This window comes from Hyperolius riggenbachi, chromosome 9 (genome assembly GCF_040937935.1).
Source record: "Hyperolius riggenbachi isolate aHypRig1 chromosome 9, aHypRig1.pri, whole genome shotgun sequence".
Classification (NCBI taxonomy): domain Eukaryota; kingdom Metazoa; phylum Chordata; class Amphibia; order Anura; family Hyperoliidae; genus Hyperolius; species Hyperolius riggenbachi.
In genome coordinates, this window is record NC_090654.1 from 252244310 (window position 1) to 252259956 (window position 15647).

General features: G+C 45.0%; 1 protein-coding gene across 1 annotated transcript in view; it reads right to left on the reverse strand.

Moving 5' to 3' along the window:
* Positions 1-15647, reverse strand: part of RPAP1 (RNA polymerase II associated protein 1) — a 101840-nt gene that overhangs the window by 39105 nt on the left and 47088 nt on the right. Inside the window, exons 12-15 of the mRNA XM_068254291.1 lie at positions 14992-15189; positions 8566-8700; positions 2884-3063; positions 563-720 (exon numbers count right to left, since the gene is read on the reverse strand). Of these exons, the coding sequence (XP_068110392.1) occupies positions 563-720; positions 2884-3063; positions 8566-8700; positions 14992-15189 (671 nt within the window). The remainder of the gene's footprint in view (positions 1-562; positions 721-2883; positions 3064-8565; positions 8701-14991; positions 15190-15647) is intronic.

The window sequence follows — 15647 nt, forward strand, 5'->3', positions numbered from 1 at the left end:
TTTTAATACTCTAATTCCCTATGAACCAAACAAGCCTCGCCCACAGCTCCTTTTGTGCCTTGGCACTGTAGCAAGGGCTTATGGGAGCTCAGTCTGGGCTGAAGGTGGACCAGGTTATTAGCCATTGATTTCAGAGGCAGAGGGGAGGAGTGAGGAGGAGGAGAGGGGACTGAATTTACACACAGGCAAGCTGATAGCATCTCCAGCCCTCAGCCTGTGACAGTGTGACAAACAGAACATGGCTGCCCTCATTGTATCACAGGAATAAATAATCATAAACCTTTGAAGCTGTTTGCAGCTAGATATGCTGTGTAAACTATCTAAATTTTAGATAAGATATATAGACAAGTTACTTGTTATAGTTAGATTTTCATCTTGGACCCGCTTTAAAAGGAAATAAATAGGTCTCACACCTCAGTTTCCTTTTAAAAATACAGCAGTCCAACTGCAGGTTCAGACAGGCCAGTGTGCGGCATTCACAAACACCTGCACAGCACTCCTATTATCTATCTCCCTGGAAGAGAAACAGTGATAGTCAGTAAAGAGCTGATCCACAACTAACCTGTACAAATCACAAGCTTGTCCGTAACCGGCAGCAATGGCCCAGAGGCGGAAGGTCTCAGTAGTCAGCCTCTCTGCCTCGTCTCTCGGCAGGGGAAGGTCTTGCGGTTCCTGCACCACAAATCTGGCCAGGCGGCTCTTCACGTCAAACGTGTGCAACTGCAAAACGATTGGACAACCAAAGCCTTTACTGTGACTTTTAAACATCTACACAGGGCTTCACAAAACCACATAAATAGATGGTGTACAAAAAGCTGCCTTCACCTTGTAAGCAAACCCATGGTAATAGTAAGGAAGGAGACCCAAGGGAGCTGTTTCAGCCACACTTGGGAATCTCCAACGATTCCAAAAGCGTTCGGCTTATGAAAGTCAATGGAGGTGACTCCGCAGGAGCGAATGTGATTTATCCAAATCGCAATTCATGCAGCACTTTTGGAGTGATTGCATTTTAAAAGAAAATCGCTTTTAGACAAAAAACACAAATAGACAAGACAAATAACATTTATATCGCGCTTTTCTCCTGGCGGACTCAAAGCGCCAGAGCTGCAGCCACTAGGGGCGCTCTCTATAGGCAGTAGCAGCATTAGGGAGTCTTGCCTAAGGTCTCCTACTGAATAGGTGCTGGCTTACTGAACAGGCAGAGCCGAGATTTGAACCCAGGTCTCCTGTGTCAGAGACAGAGCCTTTAAAGAGAATCTGTATTGTTAAAATCGCACAAAAGTAAACATACCAGTGCGTTAGGGGACATCTCCTATTACCCTCTGTCACAATTTCGCTACTCCCCGCCGCATTAAAAGTGGTTAAAAACAGTTTTAAAAAGTTTGTTTATAAACAAACAAAATGGCCACCAAAACAGGAAGTAGGTTGATGTACAGTATGTCCACACATAGAAAATACATCCATACACAAGCAGGCTGTATACACCCTTCCTTTTTAATCTCAAGAGATCATTTGTGTGTTTCTTTCCCCCTGCAGCTATCTTCCACTGAAGTGTCAGGCTGCCTGTATGTAATTCCTCAGTATGTGAAAGCCCAGCCAGCTCAGAGGAGGATTTATCCAGCTTGTAAAAGATAATAGAGCAGAGAGAAGCTGCACTAATCTAAATAACACACAGGCAGTGTGCAGAGAGGAGCCTGGAGGGGGGAGATGCATCATAGAACCACAACACTGAAGAACTTGGCAGCCTTCCAGACACAGGCTGACAAGTCTGACAAGAGAGAGATAAGTTGATTTATTACAGAGATGGTGATAGTAGAACGTGCTGCAGTAAGCCAGAGCACATTAGAATAGATTTTGGAACTTGTAGGATGGAAGAAAACCGGATGAAATTTTTGTTACGGAGTCTCTTTAAAGAAAATCAGTGATGAAACACACTTATGTATTTTACCATATATATCAGTGGGAACATTAGAGAAAACACCTACCCTGCTCTCCGTTTCATTTTTCACTGCTTAGCCTGCTTGTTGACAGCCCTGATAAAATCCCAGACTGAGCATTCAATCTGTCTTTGCCTGTAATGATTATAGCGGAGTCAATCTTCTGTAACGTCTTTTCAAGCCCACGCCTTCCCCCTTGTGGCTCTGATTTCCTGCTATGTATCCTCATAGCAGGAAAGCAGAGCCAGGAGGGGGCGGGCTTGGGCTTTAAAAGACATCACAGAAGATTGACTCAGCTATGATTCCTGAGCAAAGCCAGACTGAATGCTCAGTCTGGGATTCTTATCAGAGCTGATAACAGGCAGACTGTGTAGTGAAAAATTGAAACAAAGAGCAGGGTAGGTGTTTACTGTCATCTTCCCATTGATATATATTGTAAAATACATGAGGGTGCTTCGTCACTGATTCTCTTTAAGCATTACACTATCTAGCCACTACCCAGAACCACAAAAGAAAAAAAAGTGAAACCGCTGCAAAAATGGCTACAAAAGCACTTAAAGCAGTATTAAATGCTGACATAATATTCAATAAAAATGTGTTTTCCTATCTCATCGCTACTCTGCATATACCGGTGCTGGGGGAGGGTACAGGATGGGGGGGCAGCTACAATAGAACCTCACATTTACACTTGCGGGCCAAATATAATTACTGTGTGTGGCCTACATTTGGGCCAATTTAACACCCCTGGTATATAGGTACCTTTTCTCCATAGGGAAAGCAAAGTGAGATATGATATACAGTATCACATGGTCAAGCTGACATCATCTCTGTGAGCTCACCTTAATGAATCCATTTCTAGTAGGACGTTATACTCTCCACTTATAATTATCAAAGAAATGCTTCTATATAAAAAATATAGCAAATAAGGAGGAGGCAGAATACGTACTAGTCTGGCGGCTGAGTGGCGGCTCGAAGAGGCCAACACCCGAATAAATTTCATAGCGGCTGAACAAGGGACCCCATGCAGACTAGTCAGTGTGGCGTCTTCAGTTTCCATTTGCATAGTCCACTGCAATGACAGGAACTCGCGCACGATCGTCTCCACCAACCGCGGGCAATCCAGAAGCTGAAAGCAAGATATGATAACACACATTATTATTTGCAGTATTTATATAAATGACATTTCATGAAGTCTTCTAACTTGCTATCGAAGAAGCTTACAATCTACTTCTGTTTCTACCACACCTGAATAAGCACACATACTTTCAAGTCAATAATAAAAATCAACCTGATCTACCAGCTTGTGCTAGGTTTGCTGAGGGAAATTGGATGACTGGGAAAAATATACATGCAAACACAGGCAGCACTTAAAGGACAACTGAAGTTAGAGGGATATGGAGGCTGCCATATTTATTTCCTTTTAAACCATACTGGTTGCCAGGCAGCACCGCTGATCTATTTGGCTGCAGTTGTGTCTGAAGTACACCAGAAACAAGAATGCAGCTTATCGTGTCAGACCTGACAATGTCAGAAACACCTGATCTGCTGCATGCTTGTCCAGGGTCTATGGCTAAAAGCATTAGAGGCAGAGGATCAGCAGGACAGCCAGGCAACTGGTATTGCTTAAAAGCAAATAAACACGGCAGCCTCCATATCCCTCTAGCTTCAGTTGTCATTTTATACCATGCAACAGAACAGTGTCGTAACTAGAAATCCCTGGGCCCCCCTACAAAACTTTTCACTCCCCCCCCCCCCCCCAAAAAAAAATACAAAAAAACAAACTTACAGTATAGGTACCCCCTGTATAGCCAGGTATTAGGGTCCCCAATATAGGTAGCCAGCTATAGGTGCCCCAGTATAGGGGCCAGAACCCCCCCTCCCTCACCTGGGACCCCTCCTACTGCCTCTCTCCCCCTCGATAGATTACCAGCAAGTGCAGGCTCGGCTGGGAGGCATGCGGAGAATTACTCACCTCATTTCCGCGTTCCAAGCGCTGGAGCGCAGCATCATGTCGTCACAGGTTTCCATCTTCAATGCCGCCCACTGTGCTTCCTGATCAGCGGAAGCACAGTGGGCGGCATTGAAGGCAGAGATCTGTGACGACATGACGCTGCCAGTGCTTGGAACGCGGAAGTGAGGTGAGTAATTCTCCGCACACCTCCCGCCAAGCCTACACTTGCTGGTAATCTATGGAGGGGGAGAGAGGCAGAAGGAGGGCTCCCAGGTGAGGGAGGGGGGGTTCTGGCCCCCCTCCCAGTCGCTGCCCCCACTGACCTTCCTTCTTACGCTGCTTCCCCCTCCTGGGGCATCTATACAGTGAGGGCAACTGTACTAGCTATACTGGGGGCAACTAAACTAGCTATACTGGGGGTATTTAAACTACGTTTACTGGGGGCAACTATACTAGCTATTCTGGGGCAACTATACTAACTTCACTGGGGGCAGCTATACTGGGGGCAACTGGACAAGCTATACTGGGGGCAACTGTACTAGCTATACTGGGAGCAACTGTACTAGCTATACTGGGGGCAACTGTACTAGCTTTACTGGGGGCAACTGTACTAGCTATACTGGGGGCAACTGTACTAGCTTTACTGGGGGCAACTGTACTAGCTATACTGGGGGCAACTGTACTAGCTTTACTGGGGGCAACTGTACTAGCTATACTGGGGGCAACTAAACTAAGTTTACTGGGGGCAAATATACTAGCTATACTGGGGCAACTATACTGACTTCACTAGGGGCAACTATACTAGCTATACTGGGGGCAACTATACTAGATATACTGGGGCAACTATACTAACTTCACGGGAGGCAACTAGCTTCACTGGGGCAACTATACTGGGGGCAACTATACTGGGGGCAACTGTACCAGCTATACTGGGGGCAACTGTACCAGCTATACTGGGGCCAACTGCACCAGCTATACTGGGGGCAACTGCACCAGCTATACTGGGGGCAACTGCAACAGCTATACTGGGGGCAACTGCACCAGCTATACTGGGGGCAACTGTACCAGCTATACTGGGGGCAACTGTACCAGCTATACTGGGGGCAACTGTACCAGCTATACTGGGGGCAACTGTACCAGCTATACTGGGGGCAACTGTACCAGCTATACTGGGGGCAACTGTTCCAGCTATACTGGCGGCAACTGTACCAGCTATACTGGCGGCAACTGTACCAGCTATACTGGGGGCAACTGTACCAGCTATACTGGGGGCAACTGTACCAGCTATACTGGGGGCAACTGTAACAGCTATACAGGGGCAACTGTAACAGCTATACAGGGGGCAACTGCACCAGCTATACTGGGGGCAACTGCACCAGCTATACTGGGGGCAACTGCACCAGCTATACTGGGGGCAACTGTACCAGCTATACTGGGGGCAACTGTACCAGCTATACTGGCGGCAACTGTACCAGCTATACTGGCGGCAACTGTACCAGCTATACTGGGGGCAACTGTAACAGCTATACTGGGGGCAACTGTAACAGCTATACTGGGGGCAACTGTAACAGCTATACTGGGGGCAGCTGTAACCGCTATACTGGGGGTAACTGTAACAGCTATACAGGGGGCAACTGTAACAGCTATACAGGGGGCAACTGTAACAGCTATACAGGGGGCAACTGTAACAGCTATACAGGGGGCAACTGTAACAGCTATACAGGGGGCAACGGTAAAAGCTATACTGGGGGCAACTGTACCAGCTATACTGGGGGCAACTGTACCAGCTATACTGGGGGCAACTGTACCAGCTATACTGGGGGCAACTGTACTAGCTATACTGGGGGCAACTGTATTCGCTATACTGGGAGCAACTAAACTAAGTTTACTGGGGGCAACTATACTAGCTATACTGGGGCAACTATATTACCTACACTGAGGGCAACTATACTAGCTATATTGGGGGCACCTATACTAGCAATACTGGGGCAGTGGCGGTGCTTTGGGTGCTGAAGCACCCCCTAAAATTCTCCAAGAACCCCTAAAGCACCCCCCAGCGTGAACTGACTTTCGGCGTCTAATAGACGCCGTGTTAGTTCACTGACAGCAGCAGCCCGCAGCTCCGACAGCGGCAGAGCAGGGCTACAGTAAAATGGCGTCTGAAGCCCTGCTCTGGAAACTTTGAGTCTGCAGTGCAGGGCTTCGGGCACCATTTTCCCGTAGCCCTGCTCTCAGCGTGGGAGTTTCAGTTGCTGGCTGGCTGCAGAGGATCATGGGAGCTGCGCGCCGGACAGAGGCCGGGACAGGAGGCCTGCTGCTGCTTCAGGTGAGTAAATGTTTTTTATTTATATTAGCAGGTGTATCGACTGTTCTGGCCAGGTCTGCTACATGATTGAAGTGGTTTCTGGCCAGGTCGGCCACATGATTGCATGTATTTTCTGGTCAAATCTTCCACATGATTGCATGTATTTTCTGGTCAAATCTTCTACATGATTGCATGTATTTTCTGGTCAAATCTTCAACATGATTGCATGTATTTTCTGGTCAGGTCTGCCACATAATTGCATGTATTTTCTGGTAAAATCTTCCACTTGATTGCATGTATTTTCAGGTCAAATCTGCCGACATGATTGCATGTATTTTCTGGCCAGGTCTGCCTCATGATTGCATGTATTTTCTGGGCAAATCTGCCGACATGATTGCATGTATTTTCTGGCCAGGTCTGCCTCATGATTGCATGTATTTTCTGGTCAAATCTGCCGACATGATTGCATGTATTTTCTTGCCAGGTCTGCCACATGATTGCATGTATTTTCTGTTCAAATCTGCCGACATGATTGCATGTATTTTCTGGGCAAATCTGCCGACATCTGCAGACATGACTGCATGTATTTTCTGGGCAAATCTGCCGACAAGATTGCACGTATTTTCTGGGCATATCTGCCGACATGATTGCATGTATTTTCTGGGCAACTCTGCCGACATGATTGCACGTATTTTCTGGGCAAATCTGCCGACATGATTGCATGTATTTTCTGGTCAAATCTTCCACATGATTGCATGTATTTTCTGGTCAAATCTGCCGACATGATTGCATGTATTTTCTGGTCAAATCTGCCGACATGATTGCATGTATTTTCTTGCCAGGTCTGCCACATAATTGCATGTATTTTCTGGTCAAATCTTCCACATGATTGCATGTATTTTCTGTTCAAATCTGCCGACATGATTGCATGTATTTTCTGTTCAAATCTGCCGACATGATTGCATGTATTTTCTGGGCAAATCTGCCAACATGACTGCATGTATTTTCTGGGCAAATCTGCCGACATGATTTCATGTATTTTCTGGGCAAATCTGCCGACATGATTGCATGTATTTTCTGTTCAAATCTGCCGACATGATTACATGTATTTTCTGTTCAAATCTGCCGACATGATTGCATGTATTTTCTGTTCAAATCTGCCGACATGATTGCATGTATTTTCTGGGCAAATCTGCCGACATGACTGCATGTATTTTCTGGGCAAATCTGCCAACATGATTGCATGTATTTTCTGGGCAAATCTGCCGACATGATTGCACGTATTTTTTGGGCAAATCTGCCGACATGATTGAACTATTTTCTGGTCAAATCTGCCACATAATTGCACGTATTTTCTAGTCAAATCTGCCGACATGATTGAATGTGTGTTTTGGTCAAATTTGCCGACATGATTGAACATGTTTTCTGGTCAAATCTGCCGACATGATTGAACGTAATTTCTGGGCAAATCTGCTCACATTACGTGTATTTTCTTGAGAAAACCTGCACAATTATGTGAATTTTCTGGGGAAAGGTTCACCAAAACTTGGGCCCTCTGTCTTTGCGTTGCACTATTAAAGGGAACCCGAGGTGAGATTAATATTGATGCTGCCATATTTATCTCCTTTTAAGCAATACCAGTTAACTGGCTGCCGTGCTGGCCCTCTGCCTCTAATTCTTTCAACCATAGACCCTGAACAAGCATGCAGCAGGTCAGGGGTTTCTGACAATATTGTCAGAGCTGACAAGATTAGCTGCATGCTTGTTTCACGTGCCACAGGTTATAGCCGCACCCATTTTTTGCTCGCTACCTATACTGAGGCCAACTTTTGGGTTGGGGGGAGCCTACACCTGGCCTACACAGTCGCTTTTTTTTTCTTTTTTTTTTGGGCGGGGGTGTCTTAATACCCAGCACCGGGTGTCAAAATGCCCAAGGTACGCCACTGCAATCTCTTACCAGTCTTTGTAAAGGCAGAAAATCACCATGGCTAATCTTAATTTTTAGGCATGTTTTCCTGCTACCTCGTTATAACTTCTGCTGCCTGTGCTGATAATGTGGGTTTTATTTTTACACCGGAGGTCCGCTTTAAGCACTCATCAAAAATAGGCTGAGGAGTTAACTGGAGTTAGTCATGATTATGGTCACTTCCCAATTACATTCAGATGGATTTCACTGACCTGTTATAAACAGAGCAGAAATTAGAAATGTATTATCCCTGACACTTAACTATTCCTATTGGCGAGCTGAAGTGACACAAAGCGCAGGAGACTCAAAATTGCTCTGAAGTCCCCCTGTTCTATGCATAGTTATGATATCACAAGCAAGATGGCCAGTCACATTTAGTGTCAGTTTAGGTGCAAGCAGTTCTTACCTGGCTGCAGGCTGCTGCAGAATGACGGGCCACCCTTGTCAGAATCTCTAAGATGTTCAGAACTGTAGAAGGCGGAGGTCTTACTACTTCCAAAATATATCGAAGTCGGTGAAGAAATTTTGTCTTCAGAAGGCCCTATAGTAAAAGCAGATATTTCAATCAGAACAGGAAGCAAAAGATAAGAAGCTAGAGTTGGTAAATGACGTGCTAATTAATTCAGCTTGCATGGATGCAAATTACAAGCAAATAGTATGCGGTTTCAATCGAAATAGACAGCAAGTGAATCTGATAGATGCTGAAATGGACTGACAGGTCTAATGCAATTCTATAAGCCGGAAAACCGCACACACAAAAATAACTAGCTGACTGAAGCCTGTCGGTTCAGATGAAAGCCCCGTTTTATTAACCACTTCACCCCAAAGCGGTTTTTACCTTTCAGTACTCATCTCTCATTTGCCAATAGCTTAATCACTACTAATCACAATGAAATGATCTTTATCTTGTTTTTTTCACCACCAATTAGGCTTTTTTGGGGTTGATATTTGTTTTCAGTAATTACTTTATTTTCTACGCATTTTCAAGGGAAAAACCAGGAAAACATAAAAAAATACACTATTTCTCCAATTTCATCCCCTATACTTTTAATATAAACACTGCTACTGTACATAAAACCCACACATTTTATCTGCCTGTTTGTTCTGGTTATCACAAGATTTTAATTATGTCCCTAGTACAAAGTATGGTGACAATATATTATTTGAAAATAAAGGTGTATTTTTTTCTATGGTGCTTTTTTCCCACTAACCTCACGTGCACGCGCGTGAGAATTCAGGTGAACACATGGGAGCACGCACGTGCATGCGCACAACAGCAGCAGCACTGTTTGACTTATAAAAACGTCCTGGAGCCGTTAAGAGGCTCTAGCAGGATGTTTTTATAAGTCTGCTTGTCATTAAGTGGTTCAAGGCTCATACATACCTTCAACAAAGTATGTGACCACCTCCACAACATGACCGTCCACATAACCAAGTGATTGCATGACCATTTTCCGTGCACAAACCAACTGAAAGACCAACTCATTTGCATACGACGCATGCCAGCAGAACGACGACTGCACAAAATGGCCACCTTCAAAACAAGTACGATTCGCACGTGGCCAAGTGCACAATATCAGCCCAACAGATGTGTGAGTTGATCCCCCAGTTGGATCAGGCAATACGCCTGCTATCAGTCACTCATCTAGTCATTTGCTACGCATATAAATGCCGAATTGTCGTTGAACAGACAAAGTTTGGACGATAGTTGGGCAGAATTGTTGCACGTATGTACGAGCCTGCTCTGTAGAGCTTTAGCCCTTCCCATTGCGTTGATAAGATCAGTGTGGCAACAAGTAAATACATTTTACATTACTGCAACTCCACAGCCTAATGCTAGGCACACACGATTCAACTTTTTGACAGATGTACTGTCAGATCGATTATTTCCAACATGTCCAATCTGATTTCCGATCGATTTTCCATAGAGATGAACAGAAAATCTATCGAAAAATGGATCGGAAATCAGATCAGACATGTTGGAAACACAGGTAGTCCCCAGTTAACGAACAAGAGAGAGACTGTAGGTTAGTTCTTAACCTGAATCAGTTCTTAAGTCTGAACGCTGTGCTATCTCTGTCCCCATTGCCTCCAGTGTCTCACTCTTCGACGGTTTGTCCCCTTCAGTGCCTTTGTTTCCCCTCTGTGCCAGTGTCCCCCCGTGCCCATTTGTCCCCCCCATGCCAGTTTGTCCCCCTTTGTGCCTCTCTTTGTCACCTCTGTGCCTCTTTATGTCCCCTCTCAGTGCTTCTGTTTGCCCACCACCTTCTGCGCCTCTGTTTTGTGCCTCCCCCCATGCCTCCATTTGGTTCCCACCGTGCCTCCGTTTTTGTTCCCCTCTCTGTGCCTCTGTTTTGTGCTGGTCTCACCTTCCAGCCCGAGTCCAATGGCGTCTGTCTAGCCACTCCATTTCCTGCTCCCTCTAGTGTACAGCACTGCTCTTGTGCACGGCATGCTTCCTGTATGTCGTATGACATACAGGAATGTCATGTGACATACAGGAAGCATGCCAGGCACAAGAGCCAGAAGGTGGCGAAGAGAGGAGGATGGACAGCGTTGGATTCGGTTCAGAAGTGAGTCCAGCACTGCAGCCGCAACGGCAACACGCGCTGGCACTCAGGGGGAGTTTGAAGCCGCTTTTCACACTCCCCCCACACGGAAATGACGTAATCGCGACGAGATTGGGCTGTTCGTAAGTCAGGGACTACCTGTAATTGACCTGACATTAAATCTGTCAGAAAATTGCATCGTTTGTACCTAGCATAAATGAAGGTTCACTAAAAGATGTTAACAATAGTAGAAGTCACTATGAGCCAGCCAATTTCCATAGAAAGAAGAGTCCTACACTGCTTCCTCTAAAAAGCCAATACATAATAGGAGAAACGAATAGCTGGTTCTGCATAAGTCGTTTTAAAATGCTTTCTTTTTGAAAAAATTATTATTATTGCTATTGTACACCCCATTTAAAACAAACCTGTAGAAGATTACATTACAGCAGAGTGGTGGCAAGGCGGTAAGCTGTATATGTAACCTCAGCATTTACATTTTATGATTGTAGGGTTGCATCCAAGGTCCATCCTGGCACATATGTACGAGGACTGTCGCCCCAGCAGAGATCAGGACTGGATCCCTTGGGCGACAGTGCAGGGCCAAGGCTATACAGATGCGTCTCTAGCACCGAAGAAAGCATTTCCTGAAACAGCGAAAGTCTGCAATTTTACCACAATTTCCAGAGCAATTTGGGCTTGCATACCGTTAATTCAATTGCTCCGGGATCGCTCCAAAAATGCTGCAGACAGATTGCCTAGTACAACAGCTGAGTGCATAATAACTGCGCTGCATTGGAACTACCCTCATAGGGTTTTACGGCCATGGCGCTTTGTTGATGGCCGGCAAAATGCAAAAATTCCTAAAGCGCTGCTAGTGGGTCCCAGGCCTCAGGTTCAGCTGCTTTTCTCTCATCTGGCTCCATCCTTGCAGATACTCCATATACAGAGTGCAAGTCTAACGCCAATGAAAAGCTTTCTTTTTAGTCCTACACTGATTAGATTTCACCTGCAACTGAAAGGTAAAAAAAGTGCCCTTAGGGGGTACTTACCTTGGGAGGGAGATCTTAATGAGACTCACCAGAGGATATCCTGCGCTGGCTCCATATATAATTCCCTGGATAGCGGTGTACGCAGGCGCAGTAGTAGCTTTACGATAGGCTCTGGCGGAAACAGCCAAGCCTGATCAGGTCTGCTCTACTGTGTGAACCATCGGCGCAGTACAGCGTTCCCGACTGGGCTCGGATATTTTCAAGCCAAAGCCCGAGCGGAAGCTGCTATTGCGCCTGCATGCACTGTCTAAAGTAAATATTATTGTCACTGCGGGGGAACCAGCGCTGGAACGAGCTAACTGAGGAGGATGGGGGAAGCCTCATTAGGATCCAAAGGCATCCCTCTCCTGAGGTTAGTACCCCCCAGGGGCACGTTTTCCCCCTACAGGTTTACTCTTAATGAACCGGTCACTGAGAGGAGCAGTGAGCAGAAACCTCTCAGGGGGAATACACACAGTAGCAAAATCTTCACAGTTGTAACACTTCCCCAGGCTACCAGACTTAAAGTGGATCCGAGGTGAACTTTTACTCATTGCATAATTGTGTTCCTTTCCTACTGTTTATAGGGCATTCCTCAAGCCAAATACTTTTTTGTTTTAATACTCTTATTCCCTATAAACTAAGCAAGCCACGCCCACAGGTTTTCAGAGAGCCAAGGCACTTTCAGACAGTAGCAAGGGCTCATGGGAGCTCAGTCTGGGCAGGAGGGGGAGGTATTACTAGCCAGAGATTTCAGAGGCAGTGGGAAGGAGGGAGGAGGAGGGGGGATTCGTTTTTTTGTTTGCTCAAGATGCAGATAAGCCTGCATGTTTACAAACAACATGGCTGCTGTCATTGTATCACAGGAAGAAATAATCATATTCTATTAAAGCTGTTTGCAGCTAGATTTGCTGTGTAAACTATCTAAACTTTAGATGAGATATATATACAAATTACTTATTATAGTTAAGAAAAACAAAAGTTTGCTTTCCTAAAACAGAAAGAATTTGCAATAATTCAGGTTGGAGTGAGCTTGAGATGCCTCCCAGAGCAACACTGCTGAATATATGCAAATTAACCATTGTACCCTGAGGGCCCGTTTCCACTATCACGAATTCGCATGCGTTGCCCGCATGCGAATTCGCATAGCCAGTACAAGTGGATGGGACTGTTTCCACTTGTGCGTTTTCCTGAACGTTTTTCTGTGCAGAAAAAATCTGCATGGTAGGGTCCTCAGAATTCGCCTGCGTGTGGAATGCAGGTGAATCGCACGCAATGTATTTAATAGGGAAATCGCATGCGTTTTCCCCATGCGTTTTTTCCCGCGAATTCGCATGCGATTTCGCATAGGTACCCATGTTAATTCACACAGGCAGTGACATGGTTAAAATCGCATCACCCTAACCTATGCGAAATCGCATGCGAAATCGAGGCAAAAACCGCATGCAGAATCGCACCCGCATGCGATTTGCCTGCGGTGATTCGCCGGCGATTCCGCAACGCTATAGTGGAAACGGGCCCTTAGAAGCTAAACACATCTCCAGAACCGCTGGAATGCAATGATGTGTCAGCTTGTTAATTTGTACAGAGCCATAATAATCCAACATGCATACAGACTGTTTAAGATTGTTTGATCCTCATCAGTGCATGGCATGGATTAATTTGGCTCTATGGAGTAGGGCTTGTGAATTCGAGAGGCACAGACTAACCAGCAAGCTCAGTGTTGCTCTGGGAGACATCTCAAGCTCACTCCAACCTGAATTATCGCAAATTCTTTCTGTTTTAGGAAAGCAAACTTTTGTTTTTCTTAACATCTTAGTAAGGGGGCTTTTAGGACCATTGTAGTCCCTTACACACTCCAATGAGTTCTGGGTCACCATGAGCTTGCTGGTTAGTCTGTGCCTCTCGGATTCACAAGCCCTACTCCATAGAGCCAAATTAATCCATGCCATGCACTGATGAGGATCAAACAATCTGAAACAGTCTGTATGCATGTTGGATTATTATGGCTCTGTACAAATTAACAAGCTGACACATCATTGCAATCCAGCGGTTCTGGAGGTGTGTTTAGCTTCTAAGGGTACAATGGTTAATTTGCATATATTCAGCAGTGATGCACTGGGAGACATCTCAAGCTCACTCCAACCTGAATTATCGCAAATTCTTTCTGTTTTAGGAAAGCAAACTTTTGTTTTTCTTAACATCTTAGTAAGGGGGCTTTTAGGACCATTGTAGTCCCTTACACACCCCAATGAGTTCTGGGTCACCATGAGCTCGCTGGTTAGTCTGTGCGTTATTATAGTTAGTTTTTTATCTCGGATCCGCTTTAAGTGTTTTTATTGCAGTATGTATCCATATTACTGAGATCCCACCTGATTTCCTGTTCTCAGTGACCAAGACAGGAAGCGAGGGGACATCACCCAACAAGAATACAGACAGCAGATCAAACCTGTTTGAAGTTCTATCCCGATCTCCCTTTGTTCAAAATGAAAACAAACAGCTCTTTCCCCCATTCTGGACTCCTGTGCAGAAAATGCTGCTCAGCCCCATCGCACATTCACAATGCCTCAGTTTTGAATACTAAAATAGACTTTTAATCTTGTAAGAATACACGGTTTAAATTAGTAAAGTCACGCTTTCATCTCGGTGACTGCCAACTGGGCTCATGGAAATGATCCAGCTATATAATATGGAAGTGCAAGAAATATCACACAAAGGTGAACCACTGCCACCTGGTGGTCAGGATATAAAAATGTTTACTCCATGTAACCTTAGACAAAGTGGAGGGAAAGATTTTTAATCACCTGTGGCTACCTTCAGCCCTAGTAAACCATCTGTTTCCTCAGAGACCATCCAGTCCCCTTCGTTGCGCCACTGTGAAGTCCACAAACCAGCTACGGGCCACTGCGCATGTGCTGTTCCGGGCCGCAGACCTCCTCCACCGCGCTCCTGTGACCGGGAGCTTTCTGCACGAGAAGTTACAGACTTAACGAACTGCACATGCGCAGAACAATTCCAGCATTGGGAGTACAATCAGGTGGTGTGCATGAGCAGAGTCGCACACTCTAGAGGGCTATCAGCAGTGCAGCTTAGGGGACCGGGAGGATGGTGAGGAAGCTGAAGGACTGCAGGGGGATGGAAGAAGCCCCAGGTCATCCTTTTATGCATTTGCCCCTGAAACTGGATTTTAATATGCAAAGGAAGCTGATCAGTCCTTGCATACGATTCATATTTTGATTCTATAGAGTACCTTACTTTTATGGCATCATAACGTGCCACTTCTGGGTCAGGCTTTTTGTCTTCTTTCGATTTTTTCTTTTGCTTTTCTGATATTTTGCTAAAACCCTCAATATCATCAATTTCCTCCTCATCTTCTTCCTCCTCATCTTCATTGGGCAAGAAAGGGAAGGTTTTTGTGCCCTGGTACCATGAAAAGGTCATGTCCAAGTAATCCTGCAAAAATAAGAAAAAACAAACAACCATACCAATAAAATAAAAACAAAATTCCACTAAATATTGTACACGCCACACTTACATCTTCGTATGATTTTGCAATGATACAACATGCTTATATTAAACCTGCCAGAGTATTCAGAGTTTGTAACTTTGTAACCTTGCAGCATTTAACAAAAGCATCATCCAAATTAAATCAGTTAATTAAATTAACATGTAAAGGTCATAATTAGCCCTACTTATACCAGAATCCACTTTGAAAGATCACTTTAAGCAGCCCTTTCTGCCGTCGAAAAGCTTGTGAGTCTTATTGAATATAGCAATTGCTGAATATAGCTTAAAGGACACCCGAGGCGAAAATAAACTACTGTAACGAAATAAATGATATCTATCTTCCTTCTCCTAAAAATGACTTTTTAAGATATTCCACAGTTTTAATTTATGTTCAAATCTACTTT